Consider the following 19,098-nt stretch of genomic DNA (forward strand, 5'->3'; position numbering starts at 1 on the left):
TGTCCTTCTTTTTGAAAGAAATCAAAAAAATGTTTTTGTCCATTAAAATAACAACATCAAATTGATCAGAAATACAGTGTAGACATTGTTAATGTTGTAAATGACTATTGTAGCTGGAAACGGTAGATTCTTTCAAAATGGAAAATCTACATAGGCGTACAGAGGCCCATTATCAGCATCCATCACTCCTGTGTTCCAATGGCACGTTGTGTTAGCTATTCCAAGTTTATCATTTTAAAAGACTAATTGATCATTAGACAACCCTTTTGCAATTATGTTAGCACAGCTGAAAACTGTTCTGATTAAAGAAGCAATACAACTGGCCTTCTTTAGACTAGTTGAGTATCTGGAGCATCAGCATTTGTGGGTTCGATTACAGGCTCAAAATGGCCAGAAACAAAGACCTTTCTTCTGAAACATGTTTGTCTATTCTTGTTCTGAGAAATGAAGGCAATTCCATGCGAGAAATTGCCAAGAAACTGAAGATCTCGTACCACGCTGTGTACTACTCCCTTCACAGAACAGCACAAACTGTCTCTAACCAGAATAGAGAGAGGAGTGGCAGGCCCCGATGCACAACTGAGCAAAATGACAAGTATTTTAGAGTGTCAGTTTGAGAAACAGACGCCTCGCAAGTCCTCAACTGGCAGCTTCATTAAATAGTACTGGCAAAACACCAGTCTCAACATCATCTGTGAAGAGGCGCCTCCGGGATGCTGGCCTTCTAGGCAGAGTTCCTCTGTCCAGTGTCTGTGTTATTTTGCCCATCTTAATCTTTTCTTTTTATTGGCCAGTCTGAGATATGGCTTTTTCTTTGCAACTCTGCCTAGAAGGCCAGCATCCCGGAGTCGCCTCTTCACTGTTGACATTGAGACTGGTGTATTGTGGATAGTATTTAATGAAGCTGCCAGTAGTACATCGCGTTGTACGAAATCTTCAGTTTCATGGCAATTTCTCGCATGGAATAGCTTTCATTTCTCAGAACAGGAATAGATTGACGAGTTTCAGAAGAAAGTCCTTTGTTTCTGGCCATTTTGAGCCTGTAATCGAACCCACAAATTCTGATGCTCCAGATACTCAACTAGTTTAAAGAAGGCCAGTTTTATTGCTTCTTTAATTAGGACAACGGTTTCCGCTGTGCTAACATAATTTCAAAAGGGTTTTCTAATGATCAATTAGTCTTTTAAAATGATCAACTGGGATTAGCTGCCATTGGATCACAGGAGTGATGGTTGCTGATAATGGGCCTCTTGTACGCCTGCCGTTTCCAGCTACAACAGTCACTTACAACATTAACAATGTCTACATTGTATTTCTGATCAATTTGATGTTATTTTAAAATGGACAAAAAAAATGTGCTTTTCTTTCAAAAATAAAAATATTTCTAAGTGACCCCAAACTTTTGAACGGCAGTGTACACGTAAACAAACAATGTATGGCCTCAAAACTATAATGTTGATATCATGGATGATCAGTCCTGGCATCCATAGCTCTATGAATTTGAGTGGTCACATTTCTCCAGCCCCCTTCCCTCAGCTTTTTACCCGAAAACAGGGTAGGGTTTTGAACTGCTGATTGTCGCTCTAAAAGTTTATTGAATTAAATGTTGAAGATATTGTCTTGATTTACATAACATAACCTTATTGTTTTCCTTCGTCACACCACCATTTCTACCATAGCAAGCACTTACCCCTCCCAATCCCTCCCCATCACCTGAGGTCCTGGCTGGGACTGTGTCAGTGGAGGATCACACTGTCTCCGCTGTGGCCAGTGAGATGGAGGAGGCCCCTCCACCCATCCAGCCAGCAGTTCTAGGACATGCAGGAGCCCAGTCTGCGATGCCCCTCAGCCCTTGTGTGTTGGTGGCCTATCCAGCTTCACTACACCCAGAGACAAAGGAGACTACTCTGCTATGCCACTCTCCTACCCTGCTATGCCACTCTCCTACCCTGCTATGCCAATCTCCATCTGAGCAGGGTTTAGGGACCACACCCCCGGCTGGGCAGGGCTTATGGACCACCCCCCCGAATGGGCAGGGCTTATGGACCACACCCCCAAATGGGCAGGGCTTAATGAGCACCCCCCCGAATGGGCAGGGCTTAGTGAGAACACTCCGGAATGGGCAGGGCTTAGTGAGCACACCCTTTACTAGGCAGGGCTTAGGGTCCACACCACAACAAGACAGTTTATCTTCCCCACCAAGTGGGGCCACCTCCCTGGGACTGGCTGGGTCTGGATCTGGGTCTGGAAGTGCCGTCCCTCAAATCCAGGCTGCAGTGTTCAGAAGCCGCTCCCCTCTGCCTGTCAGCACCTCCCCCCAGCTCCAGACTGCAGTGTTCAGAAGCCCCTCCCCTCTACCTGTCAGCACCTCCCCCCAGCTCCAGACTGCAGTGTTCAGAAGCCCCTCCCCTCTGACTGTCAGCACCTCCCCCCAGCTCCAGACTGCAGTGTTCAGAAGCCCCTCCCCTCTGCCTGTCAGCACCTCCCCCCAGCTCCAGTCTGCAGTGTTCAGAAGCCCCTCCCCTCTGCCTGTCAGCACCTCCCCCCAGCTCCAGACTGCAGTGTTCAGCAATCCCAGCCCCTCTCCTCTACCTGTCTGTATGCCTCAGCAGCAGCCTGAACCCCTCCTAGCGCAGCCTGACCCCCTCCTAGCGCAGCCTGACCCCCTCCTAGTGCAGCCTGACCACCTCCTAGCGCAGCCTGACCCCCTCCTAGTGCAGCCTGACCACCTCTTAGCGCAGCCTGACCACCTCCTAGTGCAGCCAGACCACCTCCTAGCGCAGCCAGACCACCTCCTAGCGCAGCCTGACCACCTCTTAGCGCAGCCTGACCACCTCCTAGCGCAGCCTGACCACCTCCTAGCGCAGCCTGACCCCTTCCTAGCGCAGCCTGACCCCCTCCTAGCGCAGCCTGACCCCCTCCTAGCGCAGCCTGACCCCCTCCTAGTGCAGCCTGACCCCCTCCTAGTGACTCCCAGCTCCCATGGAGATCAGGCTAACCAGCAACACACAAAGCAAAGCAGTGAGTCTGATCACACAGAGTCTGCAACCCAAATGGCACCCTATTCCCTACATAGTGTCCTACTTTTGACCAGAGTCCTATGGGAATAGGGTTCCATCAGGGATGCACACAGAGTATTAATACAAATCATCATGCAACAATTCTAACAGTCCCTTTCACAGTCTTCCTAACCCACTCCTTTCACTCTGTCTCCCTGCCTCACACACATCATCACCATCATCACCACCACCATCATCAACACCACCACCATCATCACCACCACTACTACCAACATCAACACCATCACCACTACCATCATCACCACCACTACCAACATCAACACCATCACCACCACCACCATCATCACCACCACTACCAACATCAACACCATCATCAAAACCATCATCACCATCACTACCAACACCACCACCATCATCACCATCATCATCACCACCATCATCATCACCACCATCATCAACACCACCATCATCACCACTACCAACACCATCATCATCACCACTACCACTACCAACACCATCATCATCACCACTACCAACACCATCATCATCACCACTACCAACACCATCATCATCACCACTACCAACACCATCATCATCACCACTACCACTACCAACACCATCATCATCACCACCACCACTACCAACACCATCATCATCACCACTACCATCATCATCACCACTACCAACACCACCATCACCCCCATCATCATCACCACTACCAACACCATCATCACCACCATCATCATCAACACTACCAACACCACCATCACCCCCATCATCATCAACACTACCATCATCATCACCACCATCATCATCAACACTACCAACACCATCATCATCACCACTACCAACACCATCATCATCAACACTACCAACACCATCATCATCACCACTACCAACACCATCATCATCAACACTACCAACACCATCATCATCACCACTACCAACACCATCATCATCACCACTACCAACACCACCATCACCCCCATCATCATCAACACTACCAACACCATCATCACCACCATCATCATCAACACTACCAACACCATCATCATCACCACTACCACTACCAACACCATCATCACCACCACTACCAACACCATCAACACCACCATCATCAACACCATCATCATCATCACCACTACCACTACCAACACCACCATCATCAACACCATCACCATCACCACTACCAACACCATCATCATCACCACTACCAACACCACCATCATCAACACCATCACCACTACCAACACCATCATCATCACCACTACCACCACCATCAACATCACCATCATCAACACCACTACCAACACCATCATCATCACCACTACCACTACCAACACCACCATCATCACCATTATCACCACCACTACCAACACCACCATCACCACCATCAACACCACCATCATCATCACCACTACCAACACCATCATCACCACCATCATCATCACCACTACCAACACCACCATCATCAACACCATCACCACTACCAACACCATCACCATCATCACCACTACCACTACCAACACCACCATCATCACCATTATCACCACCACTACCAACACCATCATCACCATCACCACTACCAACACCACCATCACCATCAACACCACCATCATCATCACCACTACCAACACCATCATCACCACCACCATCATCACCACTACCAACACCATCATCACCACCATCATCATCACCACTACCAACACCATCATCACCACCACTACCAACACCACCATCATCAACACCATCACCAAAACCATCATCAACATCATCATCACCACTACCAACACCATCATCACCACCATCATCAACACCATCACCAAAACCATCATCATCATCATCATCATCCACACCATCATCATCACAACCATCACCATCACAACCATCATCACCATCACAACCATAACCATCATCACCATATCACCATCATCATCACCATATCACCACCATCACTCCCATCATCATCACCCCCATCATCACCCCCATCATCTTCTGTATTATAATGCTCAGAACCACCAGCTGCCTTGGACATGGATGTGGAGGGTAAAGCCTTTACTCTTGATGTCCATCCACCTTCTCCCAGACCCCAGTGGCCACCAGGCCCCCACACAGTCCAGGGGCCCAACACAGTTCGGTGGCTCCACACTGTCCAGGAGCCCCAGAACGACCAGGGGCCCCAATCCCACAGAGAGCAGGACCAGTGGCTCAGAGCAGTTCAGACAGCCCAACAGTCAAAGACAAAGGTGAGAAACATGGACCCCTATTCCCCATATTGTGCACTACTATTGACCAGGGCCCTATGGAACCGTATTCCCTATATAGTGCACTACTATTGACCAGGGCCCTATGGAACCCTATTCCCTATATAGGGAATAGGGTGCCATTTCAGATATGTCCATTCTCAGATTCTAGGCCTTCCATCCAGCATATTGGTCTGAAACCACAATGCTCTTCATTCTACTCAGACTCTGAAACCACTATACTACTCAGACTCTGAAACCACTATACAACTCAGACTCTGAAACCACTATACAACTCAGACTCTGAAACCACTACACTACTCAGACTCTGAAACCACAATACTACTCAGACTCTGAAACCACTATTCTACTCAGACTCTGAAACCACTATACAACTCAGACTCTGAAACCACTTATACTACTCAGACTCTGAAACCACTATACTACTCAGACTCTGAAACCACAATACTACTCAGACTCTGAAACCACTATACAACTCAGACTCTGAAACCACAATACTACTCAGACTCTGAAACCACTTATACAACTCAGATTCTGAAACCACGATACTCTTCATTCTACTCAGATTCTTCAATCTCCAGTAAACCTAAGGTCATATCTCATCCATACCAGGTGGCCGGTCCCGTGGCGAAGGAGAGAGAGCAGAGACTGACTGAAACGATGTGCAGGTGAGAAGCAGGACACGTCAGGTAGTCACTCTCTGATATTGACGATGTCCGTATCGCATGACGATGAAGTGCAGTACCAAAAGGTTTTCTGAGGTGTGAACGAAGGACAGATGCCCTGCTGTTTTATGGTGCAACGGTTCATCCTTAAAGGGATATTTGGCAATGAAGTCATTGCGCTAACGCTAGTTAGCATTTGCTCATTAAACTACCTCTAACTTCCTTCATATTGGATGCAGAGACATACAAATGGTATCCCATTAGTTCATCGGACTGGGGAAGTAGATAAAATGGCTTTTAAAAACTGCAGGAGCATTCACCAGAGTATCGATCCTCTGCTGACTTTTACGTTGTTTGAACCCTAAACTAGTGTCTATGATGTCACCCTCAGGCTCCAACAGCAGCTGTGTCAGGACCAGAGACCGGTCCAGAGCCCTTACATCTGTTCTCCCTTCTCCTCATTGGGGGAGGCTGTGACACACCTGTTACCATACCACACCTGTGCCGGACACCTGCCTAGTCAGGACGACTTCAACTTAGGTCAGAACACCGCTTTTAATTCACTCTGTAGAGACTGGCAGTACACTCTTAGAGAAAAAAAGGGTTCCAAAAGGAACCCTTTGTGAAAAGGGTTCTACATGGAACTCAAAATGGTTTTAACTGGAACCCAAAAGGGTTCTACAAAAAGGGTTCTACATGGAACCCAAAATGGTTCCTCAAAAAGTTATCCCATGGGGACAGTTGAGCAACCCTATTATGTTGTAGATATAACCTTGTTTTTCAAAAAATGTAGTAAAAACGGGAGCTTGATGCCATTACGAGTCTCTGTATCTGTATGTCTGATTATTGACGTGTCCCCCCTCTCTCTCCAGTGGACAAGCAGTTTGACACTGTGTCCGGGTTCCTACTGAAACGCACCAAGGACATGCTCAACAAATACAGACAGCTACTGCTCGGGGAGGCACTGGTACGAAACTGCTCTCACACATCTATATTTCCCTTTTTTTCTCCTAAATCATAAATCATAAAAAATTTACATTTTGGAGTTCCTCAAGGGTCAGTTCTAGGACCACTACTGTTTTCAATTTTACAGTTGAAGTCGGAAGTTTACATACACTTAGTTTGGAGTCATTAAATCTAATTTTCAACCACTCCACACATTTCTTGTTTCACACTTCTTGTTCTACTTTGTGCATGACACAAGTAATTTTTCCAACAATTGTTTACAGACAGATTATTTCACTTATAATTCACTGTATCACAATTCCAGTGGGTCAGAAGTTTACATACACTAAGTTGACTGTGGCTTTAAACAGCTTGGAAAATTCCAGAAAATTATGTCATGGCTTTAGAAGCTTCTGATAGGCTAATTGACATGATTTGAGTCAATTGGAGGTGTACCTGTGGATGTATTTCAAGGCCTACCTTCAAACTCAGTGCCTCTTTACTTGACATCATGTGAAAATCAAAAGAAATCAGCCAAGACCTCAGAAAAAAAATTGCAGACCTCCACAAGTCTGGTTCATCCTTGGGAGCAATTTCCAAACCCCTGAAGGTACCACATTCATCTGTACAAACAATAGTACGCAAGTATAAACACCATGGGACCACGCAGCTGTCATACCGATCAGGAAGGAAACGCGTTCTGTCTCCTAGAGATGAACGTACTTTGGTGCAAAAAGTGCAAATCAATCCCAGAACAATAGCAAAGGACCTTGTGAAGATGCTGGAGGAAACATGTACAAAAGTATCTATATCCACAGTAAAACGAGTCCTGTATCGACACAACCTGAAAGGCCGCTCAGCAAGGAAGAAGCCACTGCTCCAAAACCGCCATAAAAAAGCCAGACTACGGTTTGCAACTGCACATGGGGACAAAGATCGTACTTTTTGGAGAAATGTCCTCTGGTCTGATGAAACAAAAATAGAACTGTTTGGCCATAATGACCATCGTTATGTTTGGAGGAAAAGGGGGAGGCTTGCAAGCCGAAGAACACCATCCCAACTGTGAAGCATGCAGGTGGCAGCATCATGTTATGGGGGTGCTTTGCTGCTGGAGGGACTGGTGCACTTCACAAAATAGATGGCTTCATGAGGGAGGAAAATGATGTGGATATATTGACGCAACATCTCAAGACATCAGTTAGGAAGTTAAAGCTTGGTCGCAAATGGGTCTTCCAAATAGACAATGATCCCAAGCACACTTCCAAAGTTGTGGCAACATGGTTTAAGAACAACAAAGTCAAGGTATTGGCGTGGCCATCACAAAGCCCTGAACTCAATCCCATAGAAAGGCCTACAAACCTGACTCAGTTTCACCAGCTCTGTCAGGGGGAATGGGCCAAAATTCACCCAACTTATTGTGGGAAACTTGTGGAAGGCTTCCCGACACGTTTGACCCAAGTTAAACAATTTAAAGGCAATGCTACCAAATACTAACTGAGTGTATGTAAACTTCTGACCCACTGGGAATATGAGGAAAGAAATGAAAGCTGAAATAAATAATTCTCTCAACTATTATTCAGACTTTTCACATTCTTAAAATAAAGTGGTGATCCTATCAGACGTAAAACAGGGAATTTTTTACTAGGATTAAATATCAGGAATTGTGAAAAACTGAGTTTAAATGTATTTGGCTAAGGTGTATATAAACTTCCGACTTCAACTGTATACGCTACTGCTTAGTGATGCTATTCGGAAACATAGTGTCAATTTTCACTGATACACGGACAATACAAGGCTGCTGATACAGGCTTTATAAGTATGTGATTTGGTTGTGTTTCCGATTACTTTGTGCCCAATAGAAATTAATGGTAAATAATGTATTGTGTCATTTTGTAGTCCCTTTTATTGTAGATAAGAATAACACTTCTACATTAATGTAGATACTACCATGATTACGGATAAGCCTGAATTAATCGTGAATAATGGTGAGTGAGAAAGTTAGACGCACAAATACCACGACATGCTAACCTCTCACCATTACAATAACAGGAGAGGTTAGCATACCTCCAAGACATGCTAACCTCTCACCATTACAATAACAGGAGAGGTTAGCATACCTCCAAGACATGCTAACCTCTCACCATTACAATAACAGGGGAGGTTAGCATTTCATATCATACCCCCCAAGACATGCTAACCTCTCACCATTACAATAACAGGGGAGGTTAGCATTTCACATCATAACATTACATATCATTATTCACGATTCATTCAGGATGAACTGTAACCGTGGTAGTAGCATCAACATTAACGTAGAAGTGTTTAGAAACATTATATTCTTATTTATAATAAATGTGACTCCAAAATGACACGATACACTATTTACCGTTCGTTTCTATTTGGGCGCAAAATAATCTGAAACACAACCAAAACAAACAGCAAATGCTTCCAATATGTTTTTGTAGAGTCGAAAGCTTGATATAATCACTGCTGTGAATATGAGACCAAATACTTAACGTTTGACTATTTAAATACATGTGTAAGTGAATTTGGTCCAATACTTTTGGTCCCCGAAAATGGGGAGGGGGGGGGGGGGGCGGCTATGTACAAAAAGTGTTATAATTTCTAAACTGTTCCCCTGATATGGACAACAAAATACCCTCAAATTAAATCTGACAGTCTGCACTTTAACTGTATAGTCATTGGTTCATTTCAAATACAACATTTTGGAGTTTTATATCTTAAAAAAGAAAACATACTCCAATGTCCCAATAATTACAGAAGGCACTCTTATCACACACACTGTAGGTACCAATGTCCCAATAATTACAGAAGGCACTCTTATCACACACACTGTAGGTACCAATGTCCCAATAATTACAGAAGGCACTCTTATCACACACACTGTAGGTACCAATGTCCCAATAATTACAGAAGGCACTCTTATCACACACACTGTAGGTACCAATGTCCCAATAATTACAGAAGGCACTCTTATCACACACACTGTAGGTACCAATGTCCCAATAATTACAGAAGGCACTCTGGGGCGGCAGCGTAGCCTAGTGGTTAGAGCGTTGGACTAGTAACCGGAAGGTTGCGAGTTCAAACCCCCGAGCTGACAAGGTACAAATCTGTCGTTCTGCCCCTGAACAGGCAGTTAACCCAATGCTAACCTGTCATTGAAAATAAGAATTTGTTCTTAACTTGCCTGGTTAAATAAATGTAAAATAAAAAAAATAAAATAAACTCTTATCACACACACTGTAGGTACCAATGTCCCAATAATTACAGAAGGCACTCTTATCACACACACTGTAGGTACCAATGTCCCAATAATTACAGAAGGCACTCTTATCACACACACTGTAGGTACCAATGTCCCAATAATTACAGAAGGCACTCTTATCACACACACTGTAGGTACCAATGTCCCAATAATTACAGAAGGCACTCTTATCACACACACTGTAGGTACCAATGTCCCAATAATTACAGAAGGCACTCTTATCACACACACTGTAGGTACCAATGTCCCAATAATTACAGAAGGCACTCTTATCACACACACTGTAGGTACCAATGTCCCAATAATTACAGAAGGCACTCTTATCACACACACTGTAGGTACCAATGTCCCAATAATTACAGAAGGCACTCTTATCACACACACTGTAGGTACCAATGTCCCAATAATTACAGAAGGCACTCTTATCACACACACTGTAGGTACCAATGTCCCAATAATTACAGAAGGCACTCTTATCACACACACTGTAGGTACCAATGTCCCAATAATTACAGAAGGCACTCTTATCACACACACTGTAGGTACCAATGTCCCAATAATTACAGAAGGCACTCTTATCACACACACTGTAGGTACCAATGTCCCAATAATTACAGAAGGCACTCTTATCACACACACTGTAGGTACCAATGTCCCAATAATTACAGAAGGCACTCTTATCACACACACTGTAGGTACCAATGTCCCAATAATTACAGAAGGCACTCTATCACACACACTGTAGGTACCAATGTCCCAATAATTACAGAAGGCACTCTATCACACACACTGTAGGTACCAATGTCCCAATAATTACAGAAGGCACTCTATCACACACACTGTAGGTACCAATGTCCCAATAATTACAGAAGGCACTCTTATCACACACACTGCAGGTACCAATGTCCCCCATTTATCAATATCAACAGCAGGTGATGCCGTCGGCAGAGATGGTGATGCTGGATCGTCTGTTCCTCCAATCAGAGAGGTTTTCCCTGGGGGAGGACCGACACAGGGCCCGTAGAGACCCAGGTTAGTGCAGTGGGGGAGTGGAGATGCACTATATATATACAGCAGTATGTGGACACCCCTTCAAATTAGTGGATTCGGGTATATCAGCTACACCCGTTGCTGACAGGTGTATAAAATCGAGCAGACTGCCATGCAATCTCCATAGACAAACATTGGCAGTAGAATGGTCCTTACTGAAGAGCTCAGTGACTTTCACCGTGGCACCGTCATACGATGTCACCTTTCCAACAAGTCAGTTCTTCAAATTTTTGCCCTGCTAGAGCTGCCCCGGTCAACTGTAAGTGGAAACGTCTAGGAGAAACAACGGCTTAGCCACGAAGTGGTAGGCCCACACAAGCTCACAGAACAGGGTTTAGTGGATGCCAGGAGAACACTACCTGCCCCAATGCATACTGCCAGCTGTAAAGTTTGGTGGATGAGGAATAATGGTCTGGGGCGGTTTTTCATTGTTCGGGCCCCTTAGTTACACTGAAGGGAAATCTTAACACTACAGCATAAAATGACATTCTAGACAATTCTGTGCTTACAACTTTGTGGCAACAGTTTGGGGAAGGCCCTTTCCTGTTTCAACATGATACTACCCCTGTGTACAAAGCGAGGTCCATAACAGAATTTGTTTATTGAGATCGGTGTGGAAGAACTTGACTGGCCCACACAGAGCCCTGACCTCAACCCCATCGCACACCTTTGAGATGAATTGGAATGCTGAATGTGAGCCAGGCCTAATCACCCAACATCAGTGCCCGACCTCACTAATGTTCTTGTGGCTGAATTGAAGCAAGTCCCCGCAGTAATGTTCCAACATCTAGTGGAAAGCCTTCCCAGAAGAGAGGCTGTTATAGCAGCAGAGGGGGGACCAACTCCATATTAATGCCCATGATTTTGGAACAGGTACAGGTGTAGTGTACCTACTGGTGTACAGGTACAGGTGTAGTGTACCTACTGGTGTGTACAGGTACAGGTGTAGTGTACCTACTGGTGTGTACAGGAACAGGTGTAGTGTACCTACAGGTACAGGTGTACAGGTGTAGTGTACCTACAGGTACAGGTGTAGTGTACATACTGGTACAAGTGTACAGGTACAGGTGTAGTGTACATACTGGTACAGGTGTACAGGTGTAGTGTACCTTTATGTACAGGTGTACAGGTACAGGTGTAGTGTACCTACAGGTACAGGTGTACAGGTACAGGTGTAGTGTACCTACAGGTACAGGTGTAGTGTACCTACAGGTAAGGTGTAGTGTACCTACAGGTACAGGTGTAGTGTACCTACAGGTACAGGTGTAGTGAACCTACAGGTACAGGTGTAGTGTGTCTACTGGTGTACAGGTACAGGTGTAGTGTACCTAATGGTACAGATGTACAGGTGTAGTGTACCTAATGGTACAGGTGTACAGATGTAGTGTACCTACAGGTACAAGTACAGGTGTAGTGTACAGGTACAGGTGTAGTGTACCTACAGGCACAGGTGTACAGGTGTAGTGTCCCTACAGGTACACAGGTACATGTGTAGTGTACCTACAGGTACAGGTGTACAGGTGTAGTGTACCTACAGGTACAGGTGTACAGGTACATGGTGTAGTGTACCTACAGGTACAGGTGTACAGGTACAGGTGTAGTGTACCTACAAGTACAGGTGTACAGGTACATGGTGTAGTGTACCTACAGGTGTACAGGTGTAGTGTACCTACAGGTACAGGTGTACAGGTACATGGTGTAGTGTACCTACAGGTACAGGTGTAGTATACCTACATGTACAGGTGTACAGGTGTAGTGTACCTACAGGTACAGGTGTAGTGTACCTACAGGTACAGGTGTACAGGTGTAGTGTACCTACATGTACAGGTGTAGTGTACCTACATGTACAGGTGTACAGGTACATGGTGTAGTGTACCTACAGGTGTACAGGTGTAGTGTACCTACAGGTACAGGTGTACAGGTGTAGTGTACCTACAGGTGTACAGGTACATGGTGTAGTGTACCTACAGGTACAGGTGTAGTATACCTACATGTACAGGTGTACAGGTGTAGTGTACCTACAGCTGTACAGGTGTAGTGCACCTACAGGTACAGGTGTAGTGTACCTACAGGTACAGGTGTAGTGTACCTACATGTACAGGTACAGGTGTAGTGTACCTACAGGTACAGGTGTAGTGTACCTACAGGTACAGGTGTAGGGTACCTACAAGTTCAGGTGTACAGGTGTAGTGTACATACAGGTGTACATGTGTTGTGTACCTACAGGTACAGGTGTAGTGCACCTACTGGTGTACATGTACAGGTGTAGTGTACCTACAGGTACAGGTGCACAGGTACAGGTGTAGTGTACCTACTGGTAGAGGTGTACAGGTGTAGTGTAGGGTTAGGGTTAGAGTTGTACAGGTGACTACGAGTAGTGGTATACAGGTACAGGTGTAGTGTACCTACAGGTAGAGGTGTACAGGTACAGTTACAGGTGTAGTGTACCTACAGGTACAGGGGTACAGGTGTAGTGTACCTACAGGTACAGGTGTAGTGTACCTACAGCTGTACAGGTGTAGTGCACCTACAGGTACAGGTGTATTGTACCTATGGTGTACAGGTGTAGTGTACCTATGGTGTACAGGTGTAGTGTACCTACAGGTGTAGTGTACCTACAGGTACAGGTGTAGTGTACCTACAGGTGTAGTGTACCTACTGGTACAGGTGTACAGGGACAGGTGTAGTGTACCTACAGGTACAGGTGTAGTATACCTACAGGTACAGGTGTAGTGTACCTACAGGTACTGTAGTATACCTACAGGTACAGGTGTAGTGTACCTACAGGTACAGGTGTAGTGTACCTACAGGTACAGGTGTAGTGTACCTACAGGTACAGGTGTACAGGTACAGTGTACCTACAGGTATACAGGTGACCTATCTACTGGGCTAAAAGTGAAGCACTGTGATGTTTAACCAGAAACGTCATTTTAATGTCTTTCTTTGAAGTTAAATGAGCTCTTCTGTGAACATAGTCAGTCAGTGTTGTGTAATGTACCGATGTGTAGCGTTCCCTCCCCTTGTACCTTTATGCTTGTATCTTCCACAGAGTCCTTCCTGATGACCCTGCATGCATCTGAGTCCTCCAGCTTCGCGTCATCCCGCGTGGGGCTGGATCGGTCTGGCAGCCTCCCCTCCCCCCCAGCTTGGACCAGACTCTCCGACCGACCCCCGGGACTCAGGACCTACCACTCCACCAGCCGCGGAGGCCTTAGGCTCACCATCAAACACAAGGCTGGATCCAGGATGGTGGTTCACAACTCAGCCTGTGACACCGTGCACGCTACTGCCCCCTCTGGTCACAAGCGGTACTACACCGGCCAACTGATAAATGGGAGTGTTGATCTGACTGAGCAGGGCTCCTCCCATAGGACCTCCTGCCATCCAATCGATGAGGAGATGTCGAACGGAGCCCTGCCCTCCAAAGTAGTAGAGGACATCCCACATGGTCACCATAGTGACAGCAGGGAATCTGTTGCACAGATTCAGACAGCAGCACTGGGTTCACAATATATAAGTTCCCCAAACTCCCTTACTATGCCGAGCTTAGACCCACAGACTGCCTGTCTAGAGCCTCCCCCTTCAGACCCTGGAGAGATGAGTACCCCCAAACTGAAACGCTTCAGGCCAACACTTCCGGACCTCCCATTCCAGGCGGACAGGCACAGCAACAGGCCCCCGCCTTTTCCACAGACCAGCTACAGGCCCCCGCCTTTTCCACAGACCAGCTACAGGCCCCAGCCTTTCCCCCAGACCAGCGACAGACCCCAGCCTCTTCCCCAGACCAGCTATAGGCCCCAGCCTCTTTCCCAGACCAGCTATAGGCCCCAGCCTCTTTCCCAGACCAGCTATAGGCCCCAGTCTCTTTCCCAGACCAGCGACAGGCCCCAGCCTCTTTCCCAGACCAGAGACAGACACCAGCCTCTTTCCCAAACTAGCTACAGGCCCCAGTCTCTTTCCCAGACCAGCAACAGACCCCAGTCTCTTCCCCAGACCAGCGACAAACCCCAGTCTCTTTCCCAGACCAGCGTCAGAACCCAGTCTCTTTCCCAGACCAGCAACAGACCCCAGTCTCTTTCCCAGACCAGCGACAGGCCCCAGCCTCTTTCCCAGACCAGCGACAGGCCCCAGCCTCTTCCCCAGGCCAGCTACAGACCCCAGCCTCTTCCCCAGACCAGCGACAGGCCCCAGCCTCTTTCCCAGACCAGCGACAGGCCCCAGCCTCTTCCCCAGGCCAGCTACAGACCCCAGCCTCTTCCCCAGACCAGCGACAGGCCCCAGCTTCTTCCCCAGACCAGCTACAGGCCCGAGGCTAGTCCTAGCCCCCAACCCCCCCTGCCAGAGGACAACACCCTCAGTGAACACCTGCAGAGTGCCATTGACAGCATCCTGGAGCTGCAGCGCCTGCAGGGTCCCACGGCTGCAGCCCAGCCCCGGATTCAGGGGGCGTGCCCGGTTGCAGGCCCCGCCTCCCTACTGGACCAGGCCATCACTAGCATCCTACAAGGAAACCTCTAGAGACTCCTGAGAGGAGGGACACCTCGAAGGAAGGGGAGGGGGAAGAACTCAGCCTGTTTCAAAACGTTCGGTCTGCTTTAACCAAGCTAGGAGGACGAGGGATAAAGACTAGGCACAAAAAAAAAACAGGAAATGCAGAGAAATTTACACCAAGCATTATCTTCTAGATGGCCTTCTAGATAGTTGATTTGATGTACATGTGAGATGAAATCTAATTCAGTAGGAGATATACCGTGTCAGTGGTAGTTTGAGGATCACGACGCCGGGTGTAACCAAACCGTCATAATATTTATAAATAACAGTGAGAAACAGAGACAGGAGAGCAGCAGGCTGAGATTATTCATTTTATACTTCGTTTTTCAAAAAAGACATTCTTAAAATGTGAATTATTATTATTATTTTTGCTTTATATTACTAAGATGATCCTATAGTGTATTATTTCAATAATCTGTGCCAACTGTGTAAAATGTGATTATTGGGTTGAATAAGAGCAGGAAGGTTGTCTTTATGTGAATCTCTGTGCCTGGGTGTAGGGGGTAGATGGTGAGTCAGTGTTTTTTAGGAACATTGTGAATGACCTGATGATTCTTTCTTCAACACAACGGTTTAACCCCAAAGAAACGTATTGTTCATCTGGGGTGTATTCACTACGAACAAGCGGAAACAAGACAGGGGGCGAAACAGGGAAGCACCTACTTGACTTTTGCCCAATAGAATCTCTTGTTTCGGTTAGCAAAATGTTTTCTGTTGCAAAAAAAAAAAAAAAAACATTTTTGCTGCGGTGTGCACTAATGAATACACCCCTGAATACACCAGCAAATGGCAACATATCCCATACATTCACAGGAGCCTGTCAGGAGTCACAGCGAAAAGAGAAAGGATTTGGCGCAAGGTGTGAAAGATACAGTCCTGCTTTTCGGGGGGGAAAAAAATGGACATTTTTCCATGTTCACGCTGGATTCTAACTGTGAATGTCTTTTTTTTTTGTGGGGGGGGGGGGGTTAAAAGACGAGAACAGATCCCAAACTACTTAACAAGCAAGCAATAAGAGGAGAGGGTTTCTGTGTGAGGGTTGTGTAGTGTACTGTGTCTCCAATTACGTCCCAAATGACACCCTTATTCCCTATCGAAACGAGTGTACTAAATAGGGAATAGGACGCCATTTGGCACACACAGTATACCTGGCCTCCTAACACACCACATTACCAGCCCGGCCCCAGAGACTGGAGCTCACCTGTATCTTCTACCAGCCTTGGACCAAAAAATAAGGAGAATCATCAGCTTTATACAGTTGAAGTCGGAAGTTTACATACACCTTAGCCAAATACATTTAAAAACTCAGTTTTTCACAATTCCTGACATTTAATCCTAGTCAAAATCCCCTGTCTTAGGTCAGTTAGGATCACCACTTTATTTTAAGAGTGTGAAATGTCAGAATAATAGTAGAGGGAATTATTTATTTCAGCTTTCATCACATTCCCAGTGCGCCAGAAGCTTACATACAATTAAAATGTGGTAGCATTGCCTTTAAATTGTTTAACTGTTTCAGGTAGCCTTCCACAAGCTTCCCACAATAAGTTGGGTGAATTTTGGCCCATTTCTCCTGACAGAGCTGGTGTAACTGAGTCAGGTTTGTAGGCCTCCTTGCTCACACATGCATTTTCAGTTCTGCCCACAAATTTTCTATAGGTTTGAGGTCAGGTCTTTGTGATGGCCACTCCAATACCTTGACTTTGTTGTCCTTAAGCCATTTTGCCACAACTTTGGAAGTATGCTTGGGGTCATTGTCCATTTGGAAGACCCATTTGCGACCAAGCTTTAACTTCCTGACTGATGTCTTGAGATGTTGCTTCAATATATCCACATAATTCTCCTCCCTCATGATGCAATCTATTTTGTGAAGTGCACCAGTCCCTCCTGCAGCAAAGCACCCCCACAACATGATGCTGCCACCCCCGTGCTTCACGGTTGGGATGGTATTCTTCGGCTTGCAAGCCTCCTCCTTTTTCCTCCAAACATAACGATGGTCATTATGGACAAACAGTTCTATTTTTGTTCCATCAGACCAGAGGACATTTCTCCAAAAAGTACAATATTTGTCCCCATGTGCAGTTGCAAACCGTAGTCTGTTTTTTTTTAAATGGCAGTTTTGGAGCAGTGGCTTCTTCCTTGCTGAGTGGCCTTTCAGGTTATGTCGATATAGGACTCGTTTTACTGTGGATATAGATACTTTTGTATCCTCACAAGGTCCTTTGCTGTTGTTCTGGAATTGATTTACACTTTTCACACCAAACGCGTCTCCTTCCTGATCGGTATGACGGCTGCGTGGTCCCATGGTGTTTATACTTGCATACTATTGTTTGTACAGATGAACGTGGTACCTTCAGGCGTTTGGAAATTGCTCCCAAGGATGAATCAGACTTGTGGAGGTCTACAATTTTTTTCCTGAAGTCTCGGCTGATTTCTTTTGATTTTCCCATGATGTCAAGCAGAGGCACTGATTTTGAAGGTAGGCCTTGAAATACATCCACAGGTACATCTCTAAATGATGTCAATTAGCCTATCAGAAGCTTCTAAAGCCATGACATAATTTCCTGGAATTTTCCAAGCTGTTTAAAAGGCACAGTCAACTTAGTGTATGTAAACTTCTGACCAAACTGGAATTGTGATACAGTCAATTATAAGTGAAACAATATGTCTGTGAACAATTGTTGGAAAAATGACTTGTGGATGTCCTAGATGTCCTAAACAACTTGCCAAAACTATAGTTTGTTAACAAGACATTTTGTAGCTTGGTTGGAAAAACGAGTTTTAATGACTCCAAACTAAGTGTATGTAAACTTCTGACTTCAACTGTGTATTATTATTAATTAGGCCGTTCATGTTTACCCTGTATGTTCAAGGCTGAATAATTAAGGGAACGTGAGGAAAAAAGGAAAGCGTAAAAGCAGTTCGGCTGTTCGGCTTGACAATCTATCATTCATGTAAAAAAAAAGGCAAATTAATGTGGGGGTGGTGTCACACATTTTCAAAACTTTTATTTTATTTATTTGTTTTAATTGTGTTTTGTCTTGTTAATATGTCTGAGCATTACTCTTAAATGACCTCTAAAACGGAGAGCCCTGAATATGTGAAAGTATAAGCAATGCATTTGTGTGTTTAAACTCTTACTCCGGAAACCTTTTCAGAGAATTGGGAGAGTCACCTTTTTGGTAGTTCAGGGTTTAAAAAAAAAAATATTAATCATTACAAAACAGTTCCACTTTACTGAACAAAATGTGAATTCTGGTATGCAGTAAAATAGTACAGTGCTGCTAGGCAACGCGATAATTCAGTAGTTCATAGTA

The 19,098-nt window shown here is 45.5% G+C and overlaps 1 protein-coding gene across 3 annotated transcripts in view; it reads left to right on the plus strand.

Moving 5' to 3' along the window:
* si:ch211-168d23.3 (BRD4-interacting chromatin-remodeling complex-associated protein) overlaps positions 1-16,544 on the plus strand; it is a 44,583-nt gene extending 28,039 nt beyond the window's left edge. For all 3 annotated transcript variants that reach the window (XM_036962835.1, XM_036962836.1, XM_036962837.1), the window contains exons 9-15: positions 1,680-3,021; positions 5,034-5,266; positions 5,897-5,952; positions 6,341-6,489; positions 6,822-6,916; positions 11,113-11,215; positions 14,283-16,544. In XM_036962835.1, coding sequence (XP_036818730.1) covers positions 1,680-3,021; positions 5,034-5,266; positions 5,897-5,952; positions 6,341-6,489; positions 6,822-6,916; positions 11,113-11,215; positions 14,283-15,751 — 3,447 coding nt within the window. In that variant the 3' untranslated portion in view covers positions 15,752-16,544. The remainder of the gene's footprint in view (positions 1-1,679; positions 3,022-5,033; positions 5,267-5,896; positions 5,953-6,340; positions 6,490-6,821; positions 6,917-11,112; positions 11,216-14,282) is intronic.
* The last annotated feature ends 2,554 nt before the right edge of the window (positions 16,545-19,098 follow it).

The sequence above is a fragment of the Oncorhynchus mykiss genome, chromosome 25 (assembly GCF_013265735.2).
Source record: "Oncorhynchus mykiss isolate Arlee chromosome 25, USDA_OmykA_1.1, whole genome shotgun sequence".
Classification (NCBI taxonomy): domain Eukaryota; kingdom Metazoa; phylum Chordata; class Actinopteri; order Salmoniformes; family Salmonidae; genus Oncorhynchus; species Oncorhynchus mykiss.